Raw genomic sequence first — 26,874 nt, 5'->3', positions numbered from 1 at the left:
TGGGCAGGTGCCAAGTCCTGCTGGAAAATTAAGTCTGCATCCCCATAAAGCTCGTCTCCGTAAGGAAGCATAAAGTGCTCCAAAATCTCCTGGTGGACCAACACCAGCTCCCCAAATCAACACAGACTGTGTAAACGTCACACTGGACTTCAAGCATCTTGCAGTGTGTGTGCCTCTCCATTCTTCCTCCAGACTCTGGGTCCTTGGTTTCCAAATGAGATGCAAAAGTTGCTCTCATCAGAAAAGAGGAATTTGGACCACTGAGCAACAGACCAGGTCTGTTTTTCTTTAGCCCACTTAAGATGCTTCTGACGCTGTTTGTTGTTCAGGAGCAGCTTGACAAGAGGAATACGACATCTGAAGCCCATGTCCAGGATCCGTCTGTGTGTGGTGATGCACTGACTCCAAATTAAGTCTTTCCCATGATTGTGATTCCTACTGAACCAGACTGAGAGACCATCTAAAGGCTCAGAAACCATTTGCAGGTGTTATGGCTTACTTAGCTGATTAGAGTGGAACACTGTGAGTCTAGAATATTGCACCTTTTTACAATATTCTGATTTACTGAGATTGTGAATGTAACGGCTACCAAGGGTAGTTAGGGGTATCTGCTGTTGGCGACTTCCTTCCTCCGGGAAAGATGCTGGATTGTAGGGGAAAGGTGAAGTCCCATCCGCTGGATCCCTGGAGCAATAGAGAGGCAGAGCTGTGAAAAGAGCTAGTGATTAAGCTGCAAATTCCCTTTCAACAATGAGACACAGCTACGTTTTGAAGGGTGAAGAAGAACTGCCTGTATTGGCACATACAGCCTCTTTTTTATTCACATTCTACAAACCTAGTACTGCCCACAGGGTTTTGAAAAACAACCAATCAACACATTACAACACAGCTAACACTCCCATTCATTACATCAGAGATCCTCCCCTCTGCCTGTGATACAATTGTAGATTATGCTAGCTTTAGTGTACCTATAATCTTAATTGTATTAATTACAGGAGGTGAGTATTTTCTTAAGTCTCTCTCTTTACTAGAACTCCACAGCAGCACAGAAAAAACAACCAATCAGAAAAAAGTTAGGTACTATAAAACTCCCCTCCCCATGCATAATTTCCTCTTTCAAGCTGCGACAAAACAGAACAAAAGGCAGAAAATATAATGGGGAAGAAACAAAGTCCTAGTTATAATGAATACGACAATGTCCACCATCTGAGAAACTGCCAAATCAGGTAGTGTTGATGGACTGTAAACTGAAACGAGAGAAAAACAGAATCAAACAGGTTGGTTAGCCAATGAAATGTACTCTGAACAAACATGTAGGTACCCAAAGTAGCAACCAAAATTACCGTAACCTGCATAGATCCCAACCCTACTTATGAAAAACAGACATAAGAACAAGTGACAGGTAGCAGAGACAACAAGGGAGGGATACGAATGGGTGGGAAATACTCGCCTCCTGTCATTAATAAAATTAAGATTATAGGTACACTAAAGCTAGCATAATCTACAATTTTATAACATGACAGGAGGCTTCGTATTTGCTGTTTTAACGCTAAGCCTTAAAATCCAACGCTGTTTTTTTCGCTGTTACCCATTCCGTGCGATATTAGAGCAATCCTAAATGCACCTTCCAACTGCAAGAAGTGACAGTAGACGGATCGATGAAGATGCCAGCTGACGAAGCATCCCAAATACAGAAAAACTCCATCCGCTGATAGATCCATTGTACGTGGGGTTGCGACCTGTTTCCTAGCAGCAGGTCCATGAGCTGCCAAGCTGACCTATTAGCCATTTTCCTGTAGGTGTAAACTGCCGAAGGTCATTTGCAAACTTAGGGCCGTGAAAAGAAACCGCCACCATGTCTCGACTCTTGATGTGGAAGGTGACTCCTCTGATCATACCAGGATCACCACGCGATGTGGCCTTGCAGCCAAATTCCCACTGTAAGAAATGTGCCTAAGTCCACCACCAATTCTGTAATAGAACCGAGTAGGGCCTTTTTGTTCCCTCATGACCTACCTGGTGAGTTGTCATCCGAGAATAAATTTATTATGCAGGCAAGCGTGTGGTCAAAACTAGCCATATCCTAAGTGATTCCAGTATTCCAAATGGACTGTGTAATCCGCGGCTGCGATATAGCAAGGACTCCCAAAGGACGTCCAATCAAGGTCCCATACTAAACTTGTGTGGTGAAAACGGTAGTTGATTATATTGGGGATTGTGATTCCCAGAAATATTCAAAAGGATGGGAACGTAAACCGGGGTTGAGATTTCCATTCAGATATATCATCGTCTAAAATTGATAAGATGTCCGGATTCAATGGTGATTGGGACCTGTATAACAAAGAAGAGTCCTCACGTGTTGTAATGACAGAGTGAAATAATCCGATTACCCGTTTGTACGATCCTGTTCCATGCCCGACCTATCAAAATTTGTGTAGGGGTTCCTGGTCTACACGCCACATACAAGATAGGGTATAATATAGTGGGACCCTTAGATCCCTATACCCCTGACTGTCCGGGCACGTATCTCCCAGAGTAGGCCCTAGGTCAAAGGACCCAGGAATGAGAATTCGAGAACCGAAGTCAAGGCCTCCCTGAAGAGGAATACCTCCCTTCTTATCTTGGAGTCCCACGAACACCTAGCATTCTCTAATATGCAGGCAAAACGTAAAGTCCCTTCACTCACGACAGGTGACTCCAGAGAGTAGATATAATAAAAAAGCAAGGGTGAAGTTTTAACCGTCCTAAGCAGGTGTAGTCTCATTTGAGAATGTCGACAGCCCTATCTGAGTCCGCTAGACATCCTAAACAGCACTCCAACGGTAGGTTGCGTCCCGACTTGTGACGTCTGTGTAGGAGCTGGGATAGACAGGTTTCCACCATAGAGTCCACCATAGGTTCCTTGATGGTAGTTTAATAGGTGGGTAGTGAGAACTATAGAGTAGATATAGAGTATAGAAGGAGGGCCCTCCATATCGGAACCATGTTCTCCAGATATGTGCTCAGAAGAGTAGGGGCAGGCCTGTCATCTTATCCCAAGATTGTAATGACCAGGAAATCCAAGTCAACCGAGGATTCCAGTCTTTCCATGCGATCCAAGCGCACGGTGTACCTGCAGACCGGGTTGCGGGCTTTCCCTAGTCTTGTTACCCGAGCAAGGCAGTGCCCGTTTGCTCTATGAAGGCCTCAGGATCTCATGTCACCTTGACATGGGAAGAACCGTCTGCGCAGCTTCTTCAACATGGTCTGAATATCTTACACAGAGTGCAATTGTCTGTTTTGATATAGTGCAGATTATACCAAAACCTGCACTCTTGTAATAACTGAGACTCATCTGTTAGCTGTACCGTCTCCAGGAGTGTGTGTAAATAAGCAGGGAATCTCCCCCAGTAGTACCTCTGTGAGTATTTCTTGCGTTGGATACTGTGGTCCGGATCCAGTAGATCCATTATAGGACATGAAATAGAGGGATCCAGTCTAGCTATGTGTACCCTGCACGATCAGGCAGCCCTCTATAACGAAATCGGTAGCACGGTCGTTAGATCTAATAGAATGCCAGAGGAACGCCCTTCTATGCAGTCTCGTTGACCTGTACAGGTACAAGCCTGTGTGATGAACAAATGGATGGCACCATAGTGCATTGAGAGTATGAGAGAGCCGTTCTCTCTTATAATGTGACCGGACTCCGTATCAGCATCCGGCTGATAGCATGAGCGGGTCGCACCCGTTAATAACCAAACATTAGAAGTTTCCTTCCGTGTCCGGTTCCCTCTATAAGAATGTGTTACTCAAAACATGTCCTCTGTATCCAGCTCAGTATCGGGCTGAGGTTGAGCGAGGGTCGCGCCCTCTAAGCATGAATCAGTGTCCGGTTCAGTGTATGAGAAGGGTTCGCTCTCTACTCGTGAAAATAAAAGTATCAGTCTCGGGCCGAGGCGATGGCGGGCTGCACCCTCTTGCAATCCAAACTAGAGTCCATTAGTGACTCAGAGTGACCAACTGCGGTTGTACACCGTTTACTAATCTCAGCATAAGGGTGAAGTCTTGAGGTGGGCCTTTCTCGAGACCTCCCCGAATGTCCACTTCAGACTGATGGTAGATGGAATAATATACAACCTCGGGCCGTGTCCATCCTTAACAGAAAGGGATGATGAGAAAATGCGATCTTTGGAAACAAAGATGGAAACTATTAACGGACCGCTCGGATCCCATGCGCGCGCGTGGGATCCAGGATGACCGTCGGTAGTCTGAGGAAAGCTGTAGACGTTCTCTGCAATCCACGAGAGCCCGGGAGGTTGGAGGAGGTCAAGTCAGGCCTCTCAACGACCCGAGCGATAGGACAATTGAAAGGTACGCAAACAAAGAAACGACAAATAATGTAGATAACGGAAAACACGTACCTCGGAGAGAAGTTAAATAGCCGATCGGAAAAGCAAGTCAAGTAAACCCAACTGAAGGGGTCAGGAGCTAACATGACGTAGGAAATAACTACCAATACCTAAGATGGATACCGGAAAAGAAGCTAAAGTGTTAGTTGCTGAAGGCAAGGGAAACGTGCTCCCCTGTTGTCGTCTGAGCACAGGTCCCTAATTGTGCGAAATTCCCCTTGGAGATGATCCGCCGCCGGGTTTGTGTAAACTGCGCTTGCATACCCGGGAATCTTCATAAAAGCTTTGCCCCTCAGGGCATGAGGTGTAGAGCCTTCACCATTCCAATCAGATTTAGGTGCCCATATTCTGGTGTCCTCTTGGATAGTATGGCAGCAGTGCTTGTCTGGACACCCACCTATCTCCATGTAAATAGTGGCACTGAGCTTTCCTCAGTGATATTTCCCCAGGCCTGCGGCCAAAAAGGGGGGTTCGGGCACAAATAGATCAGGCCACCGATGGACTCGGGTAGATCAGGCCAGACAAAAAGGCACATACATAGCAGGCCAATCAATGGGGCACAGACATAGCAGGCCAATCAATGGGGCACAGACATAGCAGGCCAATCCTGGGTTGTGTATAAAATGAGTAATGGGGACCCTTGAGCTTGGGCAGAGTCCCCAAATATCTGAAAATCTTGAGGGTCTCCTGTGACATAGGACCCCTAGACACCAAACCTTTTAGACAGCGTAATACTGTGTGAATAAACCCTAACCAGGACTGATAGTCCCTAAATGCCCAGCAGGCAACAAGTGGTATTTCAGCTGTATTGGGTATAAGTTGAAGTTGATCCATTGATTATAGTGTCAATAAAATCGAGATATACTGAGCGATACATTCCTTAGACTGAATGGGTACGCACATGCACATACAGATATGTTTTAAGTGTCTTATCTTTATATGGATCATCAACATCATATCACCTGAAGAGTCTTGTACCCATGGTCTCTTTCAGGAGTAGGGCTAAACAATAGCCAACCTAATGAATCTCCCCATAGAATAGTATGAGCATAGACTGGTCTCCCATACCAGTTTGAGACAGAGCCAGGACTGCTTAGCTTTTAACATATATGCCATGGACAGTGAATTCATACCAGAGTAGTCTCATCGGAGACTCCATAGCTGGACCAGCATATATCTACTGTGAAGCACATCAATCCTAGAGCTAACTAGCACATTGACTCTGCATACACTCTGTACAGAGCCTGTATAACTGCATTCATATTTACCCTTAACTCACAGTAATCTGAGATATACACTGTCAGTAAAAATTTACACAGAAAGCTGTGATATAAACTGAAAACTCACTGCAAGTTGTGATATATATATATATATGTATTCAGTGCAATCAAGCACCGGGTCCGTATTGATGTAAGTTGGAGTGCAAGGCTTTTTTCTTTTTTTTTTTTTTTTTTTTATATATATATAGAAGGCGTTTGCCTGAAATTGTGGGAGGGATTTTATGGCTATTTAAACCCAGCAATCCCCTTACTCACCTGTTTGCGACGATTTCGGAAATTCGCTTTCATTTCCGTTTTCACAGACCTCTGACGTCAATCTGCCGCGACGCTCGTACGCAGCCCGCCGGTTTTCGTGAGTCTCTTTCATCCACGTGGAGGCCGTTCGGCGGTTCACCCAAACTGTGAGTCCATTCGAATTTATCCTCCTTTTACACGTACGCTCCGTTTCGCTTTATCATTCCACGGCATGAAATGCTCCGGATAGCTTCCCGCACACGTTTCATTCTCTCTAGCCGGCTGTTAAAACTGCAACCCATACTGTCCTCGGGCTCGTCGGCAAATATATATAGTGTTTGCATACAGGAAAGATAGTGTCTCGTTGTTAGACAATATTTTTTATGTGAATAATCATTTATTTCTGAGCTCTCGTATTGCCATGTTATATGGCGTTATACACGCTCACAATCCCTTACCAATTGTAGATTATTTTGTAAGTTGTCATCGGCCAAGTCATTAACTTTGTACCACTGATATTTATTTAAATTTGTTTCAAATTCTGCTTCCGTTTTGTCAGCTAGCAACCCTCCTTTACGTCCTTGTGTATTGCTATGTATTAAATATCGTTTAAAAACAGGTGCAAAAGCAGCTGATTCTTATATCTTCCCAAATCGTTCAATTCATTTCCAGTTTTTCGTTCTATAGGTGTATCAGTCAATGCTACCATGCCTGGCTGGCTGTTTTTCTGTCTAATCTCGAAATTGTTTCAAAGTTCTATCAGATATAGATATGGATTCCTTTAAACAGTTGAGCAAGTACGCAGCATCGGCAAATTATAATCCTATTATCTACAGCCACGTTTTTCCCGAGCAGAAATCTGTGTATATTTGCATTTTATTTTATTAGATGTTGTGCTTGATTTAAATTGAAATGACTTGAATAAATTGGAATATTAATGAGCAATTCCTAGCGCTACCTCTCTTTGGACCACGTCTGATGTCTGTTTTGCACTGAACTGATTTGTTAATATTTTTTGATAAGTTAAACGTGTTTTCGTTAAAGAGGCAGAATTTTTTGCGCACTCGGACACTCTATTGATGTCCTCAGTCTTTTTGCCCGGGTCTCAGCCCGAAAAAATCTATTGAAAGGACCGGGATCGGCTGCAATCTTTCAGCCGCTTCTTGCGAATAGTAACCCATGCAGTAACGTGGGTTTTTTATTTTATCAGCGAGATCCATGTGTCTCCGCCCCTCATGTTCTCTTCCCTTGTTAGTTCGGCCTAGCATTGTCGGCAGTGTTACCGTCGCTGGTTTGGGGTTTAGTTTCCCCGGTTCTCGACGTCACTTCCCAGGGTAGCGGACACACAAATATCCGTTTATTTTCATGGCGTGGTTTGTGCTGCTATTGTGCTGAAGTGAATCCACTAATGGGCTCCCTACTTACATGTCATTAAACACGTTACTGATGTGATTCCTGGGCGACGCTAAAGCCATTAACATTACACTACAGCTCACTTCTGCCTCTACCCAAGTTTTCCATTCCGTCCACAGTTTTGTTTTTATTTCCCACTATTCAGGGCTGCATTACACGAACTGCATAATTAAAGCTCTCTACACTGCTCACTCACAGTGAATGGCACCTGTTAAAAAAAAAAAAAATAAATAAATAAATAAATAAAAAAATTATAATGATATATGATTCTGTAATTATATTAATACATTATCCCTGATGTTCACGTACGCACGCATGAGCAGATATAAACACCGATATGCTGATATACAGAGACACGCATTGGCGGTTACAGAAATCTGCCCGCTCGTTTGGTTATGGCTGAATTTTTGGATATTTGGCTATTCTGACTTTCTTTAACCTGCTCATCATTGGGAGGGTCTTTTGAGCGATGCAGGCACACAGCACACGGAGCGTGGTCTGTACCAGCCCTAATTCATCCTCAGTCAGTGAGGCAATTTGCGTTACGTGTAAAACCCGGCGTACTCCTACGCAGACAAGCTCACACGTTACTGGACAACTGCATCTACTTTTCACATTGCAGTTCCGGTGAGCGAGCCTCGGCTACGACAAGTACGCGTTTACAATACTACAACTAGATCTGCATATATATACATATAATATCAAAAGTTATACACGTCTATTCATTTTGCATTTCGAATCAAGGCCACAGTCTGGCACCACGAGCCCCGAGGGCCATACATACGATCATACACGCATCCTTGTTCATACGTCCCGACCATCCGGACCCCACATGCTCTCTGGGCACTCCAGTTTCAGTCAAACCATACGATCATAACTCGTTGCTACCCACGTTTCGTTCTGTAGTATGTCCTCTCTCCCTACCTACCCTTCCTTCTTAGTTAGCAACTGCTGGCTGTTAGGTTCCTAGGTGTCCACTAGTTGTTGTTATTCTCCCCGGCTTCTTCGCCATAGGTTAGTGGTCCCGCGAGGCCAACACCCATCCTCATACTCGGAGGTACCATGCCCCTCGGGCCAAATCATAGTTAGTCGCCTCGCATTGTGGCATAGAAAGGGCCTCATCCGTCACTCCCATTCTATCTTATGTTTAACTGTCACCGAGAGGCCGACACCCCGCCACCTCATTCAGTGGCCACGCTACCCCCTCACGCCAACGCATAGATAGAGCCTCTCAAGCCGCTTGGCAACTAGCAGGGCCTCACCCGTCACCAACCTAGTGTAATTGTTTCGCCGCATTGCGGCACTAGCTAGTCGGCCAGCACACACGCACTCACGCTCGCGCTCCTAGTAAGCTGGGGGGGGGGCGGCACACCCCAGACCCGTCAAGCATAGTCACCATGTTTTAGATCCCTTAACCGCTTCAGGTATCCTGGCGCTTTATTTCCCGCCTTAGTTTCGATCGTGCGTTACATACTCCTACATTGATGCAAAACGGTATTTCAGAACTATCGTTCTCGGCTACTCCGGTGCTGTCAATACGTTATCTCTTACGGGCAATGGGTCCGCTAGACGCTTAGTGCCAGCTGTTCGAGGATTCCTATATATATACATGTATATTTATATATACATATATATACCCCAACCTGTCGCTCACTGGCGATCCTTAGGTTCCACGTACACTACGTGCCCAGACCGGGCTCGGAGACTCCGAGACCAGCGGTTCCTCCAACAACTTGTTTCAGGCATTTCTTGCTTATGTTCTGTCGAACTGGTATGTTGGGTCTCACGTTGCCCTCCGCGTTGCACGTCGTACGGATTTGGCCTCGTATCGGTCCATCGTCGGGTCCTCCAGGCGCTGTCGTGATGTACAGTGACTGCTTCCGGACTCATGTATCACGGATATACCGTTTATTTCTTCGCAACGTTTTGGGGACACTTTGGTACATCGAGTTCTCAATAACCGTTTGTCGACTCATACTATCACTCAATTCTCACGTCGGCGTCGCTTATGCAAGCAATGCAGGATAAGCTTTAACGATCTGATGGGACCGGGTGAACAGTATTCCCACTTGTTTCACATCGAACATCGAGGCATCACTCCGCCTCCATTTTTGGCCAAACAAATACCATTCGAATCCTTAATCTACTAATTTAGGGACTTGTCTGCACGCCTGACATTCAAAGGGTCCTCCATGCGCAGTCAATTCATTTGTCACGCATTTGTCGTTGTTCACGCTTCCCTTCATGTAAGCTTAAGTAGTCCATCGGGAGTTGCTTTCGGTCATGCTGGATGTTTTAATTTAAGGCGTAACACCTTATGCATCCTGTTGTACAATCTTTCACGATCTCATGCCTACCAAGTAACTGCTATAGGGTACTTGCTATACGAACACATATCGTCTTCAAATTTTGTCAAAGCTCCTCTTCAGGTTCCTCTCTCGTGCAAACATTTCCCTACGGTGGGCCACGGTTTTGCATTCTATTCTTCATTTCACGTCACGGCAGTTTCTTCAGGCGCCTGTTAGTCCTTTTTCGCTATGGTTTAAATGCAGGTAATCGCACGTGTTCGGTCAGGTTAACACTTTTCCACAAGAGGTTATACCCTGCCGCGCTTAGAGGGTACAAGTCCACATGGCCTAAATTGTAGGTAGGGCTTCTCTCAAACACAGGGCTACTGGCACGGCCTCAACTCTTACGGGATAGTCCTTATCTTCACCTATTGGTTCCCATTAGCTAGTAGCTCTACTACACGAGAAAGCTCAATGAGCTTCTGAGTTTTGCATAATTTAAACCCATTACGTTTCCTTCCTCCTCACAGCACGCTACAAGAAATAGCTCCAGGTTTCGTATTATCTTTAATAAACGCTAACCCTGACGTCTCAAGTTCCCCTGCAGTTTCCTCCGCTTTAGCCACTTCCGAAGTCCTGAAGTCGGACCTTGCTTAAACGTAATGGTTGAGATAAAAGAACACGCAGTCCAGATTTCCTCTGCAGGTCAAAAAGTTATCAATCATGCCCGTAGTTAGAGTCTATGCAGGTAAGATTTGTCCACTAATACTAAGCAAACGTACTCTACGGCTTTCGATATGTGTAAGTATTGTATGTGGTTCAAGATGCTAAATGCATTCCGATTATAATGGTTGCTCGTACAATTTTTGCCACATCTCTCAAACAGTTCATGCTATACATTCGCTCCTTGTTTGTTAGTCTTGGCCTCAATCCGAAGTTCCTTCTCGGTACATTCATTCCATGGTAGGGCCGCCACAGCAGCCTCAAGTCATCCAGTTCCAACTCATCTTGTAGAGAAGATGGGTCGCTGGTAGTCCTCGGCATACAACCGGTTCATTCCAAATCCAGAAAGAAATCAGGCTCGCTTTCTATAATATGTCTAAATGTTTTGTTATGTTTAATAAATGTCACACACTTTTTGGCCCTCTTTTGCAGGCCTAACCTCACGTCGGTTTCGGCACACCTCAACCGACTTTCATTTATTAAAATTACACACAGTTTAATGTGCGCCCCTTCCATAATCCCGTACACAAATAGAAGGCGTTTGCCTGAAATTGTGGGAGGGATTTTATGGCTATTTAAACCCAGCAATCCCCTTACTCAGGCAGAATACAAAAGTATACGGTGAAAAAATAATCTGCACTCTGGTGCTACAATCACCCTAGTGGGCCACAATAAACCACTAGAAAGAACACGATTAGTAAAATAGAGAATGGTGGTGAGAGCACTCAAATCGAAAGACAGATAAAAAATCAGATAATATTACCCACTTGTATGATACACTAAAAGGGAGAGAAAACACAACATAGGGTAATAACGTCAGATTAAAATAAACTTAGAACAAAGGAGGCAAATTGCACTCACAAACAGGGGGCCAATTAGAAGCTGGCCCAAGCTACACGCCTTGAACAGAAGAAATCTCCCAGAGACTGGAACAGGGACGAATTGTAGAGGGTGTCTTCCCAGGGTAAGTGCAACACACAGGAACGCAGGTTGTAGATTGCACACCAAATTTAATATAAATTACAAACAAAATAGACAAAATAATTAAAACGGAAAGTCCCATAAAACTTGCAGTAAATGTCCCAAAAACGTCCTCCGGGTCCACCTTACGCGTTTCGGCACAAAGCCTTCATCAGAGGTGCTATCTTCTGTTCTGTCACATAGTCCTTTATAAGTCCTATTCTTGGCGCCGTTTTCGCCGGTCATCTGCATTTCTCTTCCGGGTTCCGGCGTCAGGACGTCCTGCGTCATCACGTCCTGACGCTGCTGCTGGTTTCGGCGAGAAGGACGTGTAGGAAACGTCCTCCATTAAAATCAATACAATTACAACTAAAACATCCCTCAATTTATAAAAAAAGTCCCTCAAACTTCAAAATAATGCAGGGGGGGGGGGAAGAGAAAGGGACATATATACAAAAAATTATTACATACAGCTTACGTTAAAAATGAATGTAATATATATATTACTAATGAATAAAACTATATCCCTAAAAATGAAATAAAATCCAAATCACATGGGGAGAATAAAACAAAGGTAGAGTTAGTGCAAATTGGGTACAAATATATAAAACACATTAATATGTTTATGGACCATGGTCCCCCAAAGGATACTCAGATGTATTTGTTAATTTCAAAATCGATATTTAACCCATTGGGAACCATGGTCTCCATTTCAAACATCCATTTCATCTCAGCATATCCTAAATTATACTCTTTGTCTCCCCCTCTCCAATGTGCTGTGATAATATCAATTCCCATAAACTCAATACCTCTTGGGTCCCCATTGTGTACCTCAGCAAAGTGTTTTGATACATTATGATTTAAAAATTTGCGTTTTATATTGTATATATGTTCTCTAATCCTGGTTTTAAGGTTACGTATGGTCTTGCCAATATATTGGTAACCACATTGGCACGTAAGCAAATAAATTACTCCCTTACTCGAGCAATTTATAAACGTATTTATTTTATATTCTTTTTTCGTAACTAGTGAGGTAAACTGAGAGATTTTTCTATTTTTATTTGTTCTAAAACTACAGCCTTGACATGTACCACAATAATGAAAACCTTTACTCCCCTTTAAAAATGATTTGTTTTCTGCTTTTTCTTTATCTAAAAAACTGCTTGTTAATAACTGCTTAAAATTGTTAGCCCCTCTAAAAATAAATTTTGGTTTAAAACCTAAAAACGGAACTGCATCTGAATCTTCTTTTAAAACATACCAGTGTTTTCTAACTATTTTTTGTAAAATTCCATTATTTGAGCTAAAATTAAAAATAAAAGGGATCACCTCATTCTGATATTGTCTTTCATTAGGATCTTTTTTCTCTTTATATTTTAGTAGAGGCTGTCTGTCTCTTTCCGCAATTTCTCTTTCAATGGTGTCTAAATCCTCTTTAATGTACCCTTTCTCAATAAATTTTGTCTTTAAGATTTTGGCCTGGTTAAAAAATTCCTCTTCTTCTGTGCAATTTCTCTTGAGTCGCAAAAACTGGCCTTTCGGAATATTAGTTAACCAAGGTTTAAAATGGCAACTTTTTTGGCAACTTTTGCCATTTTAGTTGCCATTTTAAACCTTGGTTAACTAATATTCCGAAAGGCCAGTTTTTGCGACTCAAGAGAAATTGCACAGAAGAAGAGGAATTTTTTAACCAGGCCAAAATCTTAAAGACAAAATTTATTGAGAAAGGGTACATTAAAGAGGATTTAGACACCATTGAAAGAGAAATTGCGGAAAGAGACAGACAGCCTCTACTAAAATATAAAGAGAAAAAAGATCCTAATGAAAGACAATATCAGAATGAGGTGATCCCTTTTATTTTTAATTTTAGCTCAAATAATGGAATTTTACAAAAAATAGTTAGAAAACACTGGTATGTTTTAAAAGAAGATTCAGATGCAGTTCCGTTTTTAGGTTTTAAACCAAAATTTATTTTTAGAGGGGCTAACAATTTTAAGCAGTTATTAACAAGCAGTTTTTTAGATAAAGAAAAAGCAGAAAACAAATCATTTTTAAAGGGGAGTAAAGGTTTTCATTATTGTGGTACATGTCAAGGCTGTAGTTTTAGAACAAATAAAAATAGAAAAATCTCTCAGTTTACCTCACTAGTTACGAAAAAAGAATATAAAATAAATACGTTTATAAATTGCTCGAGTAAGGGAGTAATTTATTTGCTTACGTGCCAATGTGGTTACCAATATATTGGCAAGACCATACGTAACCTTAAAACCAGGATTAGAGAACATATATACAATATAAAACGCAAATTTTTAAATCATAATGTATCAAAACACTTTGCTGAGGTACACAATGGGGACCCAAGAGGTATTGAGTTTATGGGAATTGATATTATCACAGCACATTGGAGAGGGGGAGACAAAGAGTATAATTTAGGATATGCTGAGATGAAATGGATGTTTGAAATGGAGACCATGGTTCCCAATGGGTTAAATATCGATTTTGAAATTAACAAATACATCTGAGTATCCTTTGGGGGACCATGGTCCATAAACATATTAATGTGTTTTATATATTTGTACCCAATTTGCACTAACTCTACCTTTGTTTTATTCTCCCCATGTGATTTGGATTTTATTTCATTTTTAGGGATATAGTTTTATTCATTAGTAATATATATATTACATTCATTTTTAACGTAAGCTGTATGTAATAATTTTTTGTATATATGTCCCTTTCTCTTCCCCCCCCCCTGCATTATTTTGAAGTTTGAGGGACTTTTTTTATAAATTGAGGGATGTTTTAGTTGTAATTGTATTGATTTTAATGGAGGACGTTTCCTACACGTCTTTCTCGCCGAAACCAGCAGCAGCGTCAGGACGTGATGACGCAGGACGTCCTGACGCCGGAACCCGGAAGAGAAATGCAGATGACCGGCGAAAACGGCGCCAAGAATAGGACTTATAAAGGACTATGTGACAGAACAGAAGATAGCACCTCTGATGAAGGCTTTGTGCCGAAACGCGTAAGGTGGACCCGGAGGACGTTTTTGGGACATTTACTGCAAGTTTTATGGGACTTTCCGTTTTAATTATTTTGTCTATTTTGTTTGTAATTTATATTAAATTTGGTGTGCAATCTACAACCTGCGTTCCTGTGTGTTGCACTTACCCTGGGAAGACACCCTCTACAATTCGTCCCTGTTCCAGTCTCTGGGAGATTTCTTCTGTTCAAGGCGTGTAGCTTGGGCCAGCTTCTAATTGGCCCCCTGTTTGTGAGTGCAATTTGCCTCCTTTGTTCTAAGTTTATTTTAATCTGACGTTATTACCCTATGTTGTGTTTTCTCTCCCTTTTAGTGTATCATACAAGTGGGTAATATTATCTGATTTTTTATCTGTCTTTCGATTTGAGTGCTCTCACCACCATTCTCTATTTTACTAATCCCCTTACTCACCTGTCTGCGACGATTTCGGAAATTCCCTCCCACCACACCCTCTTCATATATCATTATACCTGGGTGGGCCCTCTTTTGCAGGCCTAACCTCACGTCGGTTTCGGCACACCTCAACCGACTTTCATTTATTAAAATTACACACAGTTTAATGTGCGCCCCTTCCATAATCCCGTACACAAATATATATATATATATAATCAAAACAGGAGTAATTGGGCTGCACTCACGGACTTGAATAAAAAGTTATAAATTTATTCCATAAGTTGAAGCAAAATCAATAAATCAATGCCTCTGATACATGAAATGGTGGACACCCAGTAACTCCACAGTTTGTCTGGTAGTCTATCCAGCCGAACCAACAGATGAAACACATGGGGAACAGTGCAACAAACGAAGGGAATCATAAAAAATATGGACAATAGTCATATTTGTGCACAATCTCCAGTTTTGTCACAGGGCGCAAATAGTGTTTTCTAATGCCATATATCCCAGGGCCATAGTCAGAAGGTTGGAGGCGGGCAAGCAGCCCCCTCCAAGAACACGTGGCGAAGTCTGTTCCGCCATAGTGGATTTGGGGTTTTAATGAGCTGTAAGCCATTATCATCGCAATTATGACAAATCACGGCTTGAACTATCTTGCTTTGCATGTAATGCGTCTATTTCATATATTAGTTTCCCCTTTTACATTGCATTACTGAAATAAATGAACTTTTGCACGATATTCTAATTTTTCGATTATCACCTAGCAGAGGTTGTAGTGATTATTGCTCCCAATTCCCCAAACATGAGCAAAGACTTCATGAAGGGGTAAAAATGTGTTTAATAGTAGACACAGCTGGCTTTTTATGCAAGTCCCCATGGGACACTCTCCACCTGGACCTGAGAGTAGACTACAGTACAAACAATCACCCAATGACACTGGCTCATAGATGCAGGACACTCCCCATAACATAGGATAATCCCTCCTCTGTACCTGGGAGATGATTGGGTTAAACTCAATTATCTCCAGGTACAGAAAACATTTCCTTTTTCACAAACTCCCAAAATACTTTAAAATACATACAATCATATTTCGCATAACCGAACCCTCATTATCTATTCATCCCCAGATAGCCTGGATTTGAGCGCCCAACATATCCAAAAAGTGCTCAGATCCCACGAACACAGTCAAATCGCCACTGTGGTGAAGATTTTACCGACCGCTCTTGAGACGCTTGCCCAAAATAGTTTGTTGAACAAACCTACTGTACAGCGCTCTCCTGGCTTGCCGTGAACAGAAGCAGTCGTTCATATGGTTTCACCGGTGTTTGGGCCGTCAAGTGTCCGCCTCAGAGTTCCAACTAAGTCCCACCACCTGCTTTCGTGTGACAAGATGGCCACCATTTTGTCCACCACGTGGCGTATGGTTATACGAATGGCTCCACACAAAGAGAGCACTTAATTTTTGTGGTTTCTTTTAACTTAATGAGACAGGCAGGTGGTCGGCATTCGGTACTTAGTATTCTTGAATGGTAGCAGAATAGGGGAATAAAATATTAAGTAAATGTCCGAACTGAGTAGGAGAATGACTCTGGGGAAAGCAAAATAGGGGTTTTGTCACAACCTAATGTAATTTTTTAATTATAATGTGAAATGTTGTCACCAATATGCAACATAGTTTCTTTTTTTTTTTTGTATATGTTTAGTTGCCTGCTACATTGTGTGTAGATTGTTATGGCTAGTAATTAACCATAACGAGGCAAGATATGAACCCCACCTCTGGTAAAGCATCCACAGACTTTTGAGAGACTGAATGTTCAGCGAAAAAAATAGTCATGTGGGGCCACAAAGTCAGAGCAACTAAATTTGAGTATTTTTACTGTATGCAGTTAGTTGAATTTGTCACAGAAGATAACAAGGTAATACTGTCCTGACATCTGATACGTAATAGGGGCTATATTGAATGGCTCTATAGAAGGTGAGGAGGCTCCCTATTGAGGTGTATGGTGGTGGTGACATGAAAAGTGCTGCTACACAATTGGAAATATTTTGCTCTCTATTCCAGAACCTGGTTTATATTTAACTATATCAGTGTTGAAACACTGGGAAGAGGTCCTTGTGTGTTTTATTCCTGTAACATTGGACATTTAATATTGGACTTTACCCAGTGAGTAGCTCGAACGGACATTCTTCCTATGTTTGACTGTATTTGGCTCCAGATTTGTGCGCCTGGACATTATAATCCCCATCTGAGAATATACAGGTAGTCGCGGTAGTATGTTGGAAGGTGTCTTCATAGTAGTGGAGGGCTCCTTTTTCAGTGTTACCACAGTGTAGCAGTCAGATGTCATTGGTATATGAAATAGCAAATAAAAACAAAATCTAGTGTTCTCTGTAAAAAAAAGGATAAAAGGAAAAGAAGGTATACTCACAAGAGGAGAGCAATGTTAGGTATTGTTCAATCCTAATAGGCGTAGGTGATAAGATATAAAAGAAATGTGTTTTGCCTGCTCACTCATGTTTTCTTTAAAAATGGTGCATATATTACCAATTCTCCAAAGGTATGAAACTTTAAGCACAACTGGACAGATTAGCATGATTTTATAAACTAGAATTTTGCATGACTGAGTTATCATCGTATGACATATTCAGATTGTCGTTAATCCCAATCTTGAAATTGTGCCAATCATGTTAAAGAAATAAAAATACAAAATATTATTAGGTATTATCTGGTAGTATTGCTCTCTATCATTGTTTAGTCTATTGACTAGAAGAATTGATAGAATAGCTAACCTGATATCAATGCTCATTATTCTATGAATATGCTATAGTTGTATTGCCCCAAAGCACTGCGTTTTCATTTGTGTCCATATTGCTTAACTTCATTGATGTACTGCCACATGATATCAACATATCTATCTATGTTGCTCCTGCTTTGTTCATGGTAGAATTATAGGGAGTGCATCACCTTATGTTGGACTACTCCAAAAGAAAAGGTAGCTGGATTTCTCCAGACTTACAACAGTAAAAATAATATTGCATTGATTCAGTGATAAAATGGGCCACAAAGCTTTAGTCTTGAAAAGAAGATTCCTAACTTTACAGAGTTACTACAAAATCATAACTACAGCAGACCACTTTAATGGCTATGATGCCAGGAGTATCCAGACACCAAGCCTCCTCTAAAGGCACAGAAGCTGTATGTTAATACTGCCAGTTATTTATTGGCTGAGTGCATCAGCGTTATCGTAGTACTTTATTATCCAGCTTCTGCCATTGCAGACACTACTGACCATATTTCCATCAATGAGCCTTCTTCTATTAAAAGTTAAGTGGATACTAAGCCATCAGTGTTTGAGCTAACCTGGAGTGATGGGGTGCCTAGTGATGAGGCTTGCCTGCTGAATTGGAACTCCTCAGATCACAGAGCTGGACAGCATGCATCTAAGGGACCTGATTGCATAGGACTGAGATGTAAGTATGTAATTGTCACTGTATGTATGGCTACATGTGTCTGTATATCTGTGTCTCTATGTCTGTGTATGCATGTCTCTGAATGTCTGTGGCTGTAGGTCTCTGAATGTCTGAGTCTGTATGTCTCTGTATGACACATACATGTCTTTTTTTATGACTATGTCGTTTGACTGTATATGTATGTTTCTGTATGTCTCTTTAAGTCTTTGTATGTCTTTGCATGTCTCTGTGTGCCTGTCTATATATGTCTATTCATGTTTGTATGTTTATTTATAAATGTGTAAGTATGTTTCTTTATGACTCTATGGATGTTTATGTATATATCTGTATGCCTATCTGTGTGTCTCTGCATGACTGTTAGTTTGCTTATGACTATGGCTGCATATATTTGTGACTTTGTGCCTGAATAACTATGTCTGTGCCTCTTTATAGCTGTATTTTTGCCTGTACATATATGTGGGTATGGCTAGGGAGAAAAGAGACACACAAAGGGACTGAGGGAGTAAGACACAAAACAGGCTGGGGGAGAAAGCCACAAATAGGGCTGGAGGAAGAGACGAAATCCTTGCATCGGCCCTGCCAAGATAGATAATACTCAAGGAGTTAAAAGAAAGGCTAATAACTAAATTAACACTGGAAGACTGTGGAAGAATCAAACATTTCCAAGACATCAACTTCAGATGAACTTATGGTCTAGTAAAGAATAACTAAGATTTTGAAAAAGTTCTACAGTTGCAAGAAAAATTATATGAACCCTTTGGAATGATATGGATTTCTGCACAAATTGGTCATAAAATGTGATCTGATCATCATTTAAGTCACAACAATAGACAATCACAGTCTGCTTAAACTAATAAAACACAAAGAATGAAATGTTGCCATGTTTTTATTGAACACACCATGTAAACATTCACAGTGCAGGTGGAAAAAGTATGTGAACCCTTGGATTTAATAACTGGTTGAACCTCCTTTGGCAGCAATAACTTCAACCAAACATTTCCTGTAGTTACAGATCAGACGTGCACAACGGTCAGGAGTAATTCTTGACCATTCCTCTTTACAGAACTGTTTCAGTTCAGCAATATTCTTGGGATGTCTGGTGTGAATCGCTTTCTTGAGGTCATGCCACAGCATCTCAATCGGGTTGAGATCAGGACTCTTACTGGGCCACTTCAGAAGGCGTATTTTCTTCTGTTTAAGCCTTTCTGTGTTGATTTACTTCTATGCTTTGGGTCATTGTCCTGTTGCAATACCCATATTCTGTTGAGCTTCAGCTGGTAGACAGATGGCCTTAAGTTCTCCTGCAAAATGTCTTGATAAACTTGGGAATTCCTTTTTCCTTCGATGATAACAATCCGTCCAGGCCCTGACGCAGCAAAACAGCCCCAAACCATGATGCCCCCACCACCATACTTCACAGTTGGGATGAGGTTTTGATGTTGGTGTGCTGTGCCTCTTTTTTCCACACATAGTGATGTGTGTTTCTTCCAAACAACTCAACTTTGGTTTCATCTGTCCACAGAATATTTTGCCAGTACTGCTGTGGAACATCCAGGTGCTCTTGTGCAAACTGTAAACGTGCAGCAATGTTTTGTTTGGACAGCAGTGGCTTCCTCTGTGGTATCCTCCCATGAAATCCATTCTTGTTTAGTGTTTTACGTATTATAGATTCGCTAACAGGGATGTTAGCATTTGCCAGTGACTTTTGTAAGTCTTTAGCTGACACTCTAGGATTCTTCTATACCTCATTGAGCAGTCTGCGCTGTGCTCTTGCAGTCATCTTTACAGGACAGCCACTCCTAGGGAGAGTAGCAGCAGTGCTGAACTTTCTCCATTTATAGACAATTTGTCTTACCATGGACTGATGAACAGCAAGGCTTTTGGAGATACTTTTATAACCCTTTCCAGCTTTATGCAAGTCAACAATTCTTAATCGTCTTCTGAGAGCACTTTTGTGCAAGGCATCATTCACATCAGGCAATGCTTCTTGTGAAAAGCAAACCCAGAACTGGTGTGTGTTTTTTATAGGGCAGGGCAGCTATAACCAACACCTCCAATCTCATCTCATTGATTGGACTCCAGTTGGATCTATGACCAATTTGTGCAGAAATCCATATCATTCCAAAGGGTTCACATACTTTTTCTTGCAACTGTATAAAACAGATTGTAAACCCAGATCAACACCATGTAAACAAAGGCTAGATCATTATAGATAAATACAATGTGGGTGCTAAATTTACCAAAAATTGCTTCCCACTCTGGTGTAACCCCAAACTCCACCAAAAAGAGAAAATTATGTGTGATAGTGAGTGGAGCAATTTCACCATATATGAGACAAAAAATAGAAGTGTGTATATATATACAAACTGTTGTCGGTGTGTGGTATATCTTCCAATAATAATGATGTATATAAAAGGAAAAAAAGAAAACAGTAGTAGTGCAGATTGTCTACATAAAAGATATAAACATATGCATGTTGAAAAGTATCGTTTTGGGAATACTAAGATGGAGTTCCAATAGGAAAAAAGGATCATAAATGTATTATCTGCCACATGCAGAAAAAATAGTACACATATACATAAAATAGAATAAAAGGAGATAAAAGATAGGGTGACAAGCCCCTTACTGGATTCGTTGGTGAGTATGACACATATGTGACAACTCACTATGAGAGCTTAATATGTCAGGGTAGCAGGCTGCTGTGTCCGGCGTTCTCCTTATTCGGCTGCAAAAGATTCTCCACGTGTGTTGCCGTGTACCGAAAAAAAGGCTTCAGGACTCAGTGGTCTGCAAGCTGCAAGCTCCTCCCTCTTCTCTGACGTCAAAGCGTTTCGCCAATCGGCTTCCTCAGGACGAGCACGTCTAAAGAGTCTAATCCAAATGTAACAAATCTATCTAATGATACAGATAGAGAGTAGTTTCTTCCAGAAATGCAGAACCCCTCCTTTAGCTAAGGCTATAATCTGCCTATATGAGTATGGTCTGCACTGGTTAAAGCTTCCTTTGCAAGATCACCGGCCAGATCATACTATGTACAAGTGCAATAATAAGTACCCCTACATAGAAGTATGCTGGCTATCATTGATTTTGACATTTATATTGGTTGCCACAATATCTGTATTACTTTTAAAATAAAAGAAAAATGTAAAAGTGACACTGTGAGAAAAATAAGCAAAACAGAAATATACTTTGTATAATGTGTTTGAATTTGTATTTATTGCATGGATAACACTTTAAACATTTACATACAGATACATCATTTTGCATGTATTTGCCTTTTTATTATGAAGATTTTGTCTCTCATCTCTAAATATCTTCTCTCTCCATGTTCTTTATGAGCTGCCAGTCACTGCAAGGCAGAGAAGGAAGTTAGAGTGGCCATGAGGAATTAGAAAGGACATGATGTAGATACACTCTGTATTTTGCTAGAGTCCTATCATTATACTGTTTGTGTTCCTGCAAGAACTGTGTTATTTATGTGATTGACAACATTGCTGATTCCTGGAAGAATTATGTATGCACACAACACATAAAAGGTCTGTCACGTTACACATGTATCCATGCAGCATGTATTCATAGTAAACACTTTTACTTTTTTAAAGTGTATAGGATAGGAAGTTTAAACGAAAAATTCTTATTAGCAAAAGTGATTTTGGCATTTGGGAGAAAAATAAGAGTAATCTGACTTTAACCAGAAAATATTGCAAAAGGCTAAACACACCTATATCTAAATATCTAGAAATGTCTATTCAAGAGATAAACAAACTGCAAGAAATAAATTAAAGGCTCATTTTAAACATCACTGCTGGGGTGAACGCTAGTGACTGATGCTTCACTTTTGAGTCTTACCAAAGAAATATGATAAAAAGAAACCAACAGAACTTGTCTGGTTATCGCTGTGAAACCTCAATATCATCACATTTCCAGAAGATGTCAAAGAATCGGGCACATCAGTGTTGCAGTATTTGCCCAGGACTGGGGAAGTTGATCTGGCGCCATCAATTATAGTCAGAGAGTCACAGGAACAACCTGAGCAATCTTGCAGGTCAAAATCAATGAATTCCAGAAACACCTAGAAGAAAAGGCTCATCCTATATTAAAGAGCACATTGTAAGGATTGTGTTTGTAGTTCTTTAGAACTCAGCAAGTGCCTTCATTGACATAACAGAAAAGCATAGCATATTTTATATTATTCATGCACTTTGTTTCTTACTATCGATTCATTTTTTCTCTTAAACTATATATGATTCAAAATTGCATTAACCCCTTAAGACCAAAGACCAAACTTCTGGAATAAAGGGGAATCATGCCATGTCACACATGTCATGTGTCCTTAAGGGGTTAAAGAACAAACAATAAAACTTACTTAACATGTTTGCTATGTTTTTGTTTTCCAGAGAATACGTTCTATCTTTTTATAATCTGTATTGATACCCTGGTTGACCTTACTTTAGACTGTGGTGGAGCTATAATGGACCATTCAGCATCTATATCGTTGGGATATGCCTTGCCATAGGATGGAGAGATGATTCTTCCAGAAGGGCTGGTTAAAGTTCCTCCATAAGAAACTGTATGTAAATAAATGTTATTTAATAAAGCACAAGATTCTATTTAACAGTTACAAAGCAATTGTCCCATTTGCACAGGTGCAATCTTTTTACCTGAACGATTGAATTAACTAAACACACAACAGAAGAATTATGTATTAAGGGAGAACATCAATACACCTAATATTGTGCTGTAGTGACCAAAACACATTAAGTACTTCAAGTATTACATATTCTGCTTCAATATCTTTCTATTAGTAACTGAATTATCCTTTAATTTGTAATGTGTATGTTTTTAGATGGCAAAATAGATGTTTATATGACATAGTTTGTCTTCAAAATCAGGATATGGAAACTGAACCTTCATTCACAAAATGTCCAATAATCTATAACCCATACTATCTGTTTGATTATAAAGGTAATGTTTACAAAACAAGATATATAGTAGTATCGAAAAAACAGTGAGGATAAAGCCCTTAGTTGATTTAAACACCTAGTAATGTTAAAAAGCTAACATTTTTAGAAAAGAGTTCCATACATGTTAAATAACATTACAATTTATATATTAATGCAAAAAGAAATTTTCAAGCCATTGTGAGTGCTGCATTTGTGTTAACAGGGGGTATGTACCTGTCTCATAGAAAGCATTAAATCTGCTAAGATATGGCGTCTGATTGCTCATGAATTCTATTAGCATGCTATTCCCAAAAGAGATAAGTGGTGGGATTATTCCAGCTCCACAAGTCTTGTCCAAGATAACACTAGAAGATTTGCTGTTCCCATCATAAACCTTTATATAGCTGTCAGAGCATCCAACGGAAGCAGGGATATTAATGTCACTGAGCTGAAGATGAACCTGGGTAAAGAAGATCACAATGTGAGGGTTGAGATTAGATCAAAGGAAATGTCAGTACAGAACACGATAAATAGGTTTAAATGTCCAATTAATTATAGAACTGTGTAATAAGAATCCAAAAACAAGAAGAAATTATATTTAATCATGTTAGCTTTATACCAACCAGTTTGAAAGAGTCAGTTTGAATTAACCAGAGGCAACTACGATCTTGTCCGAATGAGACATTGTCAGTTGAGAAAGACCCTGATTGATCCATTAGTTTCACTCGGCAGACATCTAAGGAAACAAAAAGGTTATGTTTTTTTAAAAATATTGCTGAAAAATTCTGGGCAGTTATAGGACATGCAACTAAAGGATCAGGGAAACCAAAATAATGTAATCGTTAAGAGAACAAATGTGTTGACATTATAAATATTAATATCAGAGAAATTCTTACTGCAGTTATAGAGTTTGTTAAGTTTGATCACATCCAGGTGGCTCATTCCTATACTCTGTCCAAGTGGTAAAGAAGCATTGCCTTTTGCAGCTATGGTAGCGTGACCAGGGGTGTTAGTGAAAGCCATACTGTAGAGAGAGGCATGAGGTTTTTATACCCAAGAAGAAGGACAATATCATTTTTAGATAAGACAACATTGTGGATGTTCATAAAATGTACTCACTTTTGATAATGCATGACTGATGTATAATCATACGGAAGGTTCATATTGTTGCTGTCCACGATGTTAAAGTTGAACTTGTTTGCTAAAATGAAATATATTTGCAAACAATATAAAGGTTATTATTCATCTTACACGGATAGTGTTGACTAATTGTTTACAGGCTATTAACTAGGTGAATAGATTTATCAGTCAATTTCTCCTCACTACCAAACATTCTATGAACATTATAGTCTGATTTTCCATGGGTTTTGGTTTTGCATATATGGTTTAATTGCTTACCATCACTGATGTACTTCCAAAAGATGTCAACATGGTTATCTCTGTCACTCCTGCTATGTTCATGGAAAAATCCCAGAGAGTGCATAAGTTCATGTTGGATTGTTCCTGAGCCCAGGCAGCCTGACTTGTCCAGACTGACAGTCTGTTTGCCACCTTGCCTTGCTACATTTGACCAGCACCTAAGAAATTATGTAGATAAATGAATTAAAGAACATTAACTATTATATAGGCATTGTTTCAGAGAATACAATTTATAAAAAAGGAATAAGTGAGTTAAATTTCAGACAAGCTAGTTTTATTAAGCAGATGCTGTGAAACCAAATCTGTCAAACCAAACTTGATCCTGTTCAGTGTTTCCAAATTGTCATGTGAATTGAGTTCTGACCAATCTCCCTTATGTGTAAACTCACCCATTTCCAGATTCAAGACTCAGATAGTCCCATTGTGATGTTCTCTGAACAAACTTCACACAGCTCATGAGTTCAATCTGTTTCATGGACTCAGTAATAAGCAATTTCTGAATGCTTGCTGAAGAGATAAGATGAGATTTTGTTAAAAAACAAAAACATTCAAATATGTTTAGTAAACAAATGTTTATAATAACTTACAGTATACTGAGGAAATAACATAAGGGACAGGAACCACTCCATCCGGGGATGCCGGCCAGAAGCAACTATAGCAATTCTTCACACCCCGGCCAGTATTAATGACAATGTCTCCATGCACTAGAGGCTTGCTAATATCTGGAATTAAAATGGCAAAATATTTATGAAACAGACTTTGTAAATTAGGAAAGAATGAGGAATAACATGCTAAAGTAATAGCAAGCAACCAAACAAAACATTAACGTCTCTATAGGAGTACACAAGTAATCTGTATTATAAGAGGGCAATATGAAAAAGTATATAATCTTCAGTAAAGGGGATCTGACTGGAGAATCCCTGATTATATAAACTCAATATGCTTGATCACATTAAAAAGTGTGTGTGCTTCCTTGTGCTATTAAGATAGGTGTCATATATGACCCAGTGAATATCATTATCACCAATTAATTCCGTATTAGTAAATGTAGATGTGAAAAAGAAAAAGAAGAATAAGAAACATAGTGATAATGATCAGAATTAACTATGTTAATATGGCAGAGACAATTCTGAAGGACTCAAGATCTTAAAAATGAATCCCATGTCCTGCTTTCTTGTCAATATAAGACCTGCAAGAATATCGATCTTGTACTGCCTACCTAAAAAACACAAACAGTTTACTATACTGACTGGCAGACCAATTTTGTTTGGAGTGGAAAATCTAACTCAGTGTATGTAGATACATTTCTGAGGATGTTAAAGACACCAAGGAAACTCTTAACTATCTCTCTTCTATCATGGTTTCCTCAGGTTTTTTTTTCTGCAGTTTAGATGTAGAATTCCTATATTCATCTATACCACACAAAAATGGTATCAAAACACACTAGAAGGGTCCTTGAATCAACGAGTTAAGCTCATTGAGCACACAGTGAATTTTTGTAATTGAACTGTTGTCTTTTACCCTCCCTCATAATTATTTCCTACGTAACAACATGTTCTACCAACAGGTGCAGGGGACTGTAATTGGGATATCATGTGCCCCCTCATATGCCAACCTGCAGTGGAAAAGAACAAAAAATGTTTCGGAGAAGTGTATCCATATAAACAGATTTATCCACACATTGAAAATATATATCAACAATGTGTTGGTTATCTCGACAGGTACTTTGAAAACCTTTGAGTTTGTAAAATTATCAAATATCAAACATCTTATCCTCAAATTTACCAAGAAGGGGGAAAAATTCTATCTTAACTTTTTGCACTTTACAATTTCCATAGATGAATCAAACCATCTACAAATCACTCTGTATAAAAAAGCAACAGCTACAAACAAAGTTCTAAAGTGGAACAGTTATCATCCAACACCTTTTTTAAAAAAGGTATTCTGGTAGAACAGTACCTATGAGTTCAGAGAAACTCTTCCACTTTATAGGATTTAAGCAACAATCCTCAGTTTTAAGAGCACAGTTAAGGGAATGAGGATACTCTAACAGTTGCCTTAAAGTGGCATACAAAAGGGCCCTTGACATGGATAGGGAGATCATTCTGAAGTACACTAAAACTGATTTTGCTGACTTAATCTGCTGTTTTGTTGATTTTGATACAGGCTTGGAGGAGGCCAAATCAATTCTAAATAGATTTTGGCCCCTACTCACACAAGATGTACACCTAAAAGAGATACTAATGACCCAATCATCAATCACAGCAAGGAGAAACAGCAGCCTAAAAAGGTCTACTTGTTCCAAATCATCTTAGGTACATA

At 40.1% G+C, this 26,874-nt stretch overlaps 1 protein-coding gene across 1 annotated transcript in view; it reads right to left on the bottom strand.

Moving 5' to 3' along the window:
- Nucleotides 1–3,978: 3,978 nt before the first annotated feature.
- LOC134586118 (astacin-like metalloendopeptidase) overlaps nt 3,979–26,874 on the bottom strand; it is a 34,278-nt gene continuing 11,382 nt past the window's right edge. The window contains exons 5-14 of the mRNA XM_063441627.1: nt 25,140–25,274; nt 24,942–25,059; nt 24,532–24,710; nt 24,253–24,334; nt 24,030–24,157; nt 23,757–23,869; nt 23,368–23,593; nt 22,640–22,758; nt 22,040–22,262; nt 3,979–4,133 (exon numbers count right to left, since the gene is read on the bottom strand). Coding sequence (XP_063297697.1) covers nt 3,979–4,133; nt 22,040–22,262; nt 22,640–22,758; nt 23,368–23,593; nt 23,757–23,869; nt 24,030–24,157; nt 24,253–24,334; nt 24,532–24,710; nt 24,942–25,059; nt 25,140–25,274 — 1,478 coding nt within the window. The remainder of the gene's footprint in view (nt 4,134–22,039; nt 22,263–22,639; nt 22,759–23,367; nt 23,594–23,756; nt 23,870–24,029; nt 24,158–24,252; nt 24,335–24,531; nt 24,711–24,941; nt 25,060–25,139; nt 25,275–26,874) is intronic.

The sequence above is a fragment of the Pelobates fuscus genome, chromosome 2 (genome assembly GCF_036172605.1).
Source record: "Pelobates fuscus isolate aPelFus1 chromosome 2, aPelFus1.pri, whole genome shotgun sequence".
NCBI lineage: Eukaryota > Metazoa > Chordata > Amphibia > Anura > Pelobatidae > Pelobates > Pelobates fuscus.
The sequence above is the reverse complement of the archived record's forward strand: the minus strand, read 5'-3'. Positions and strand labels throughout refer to the sequence as shown.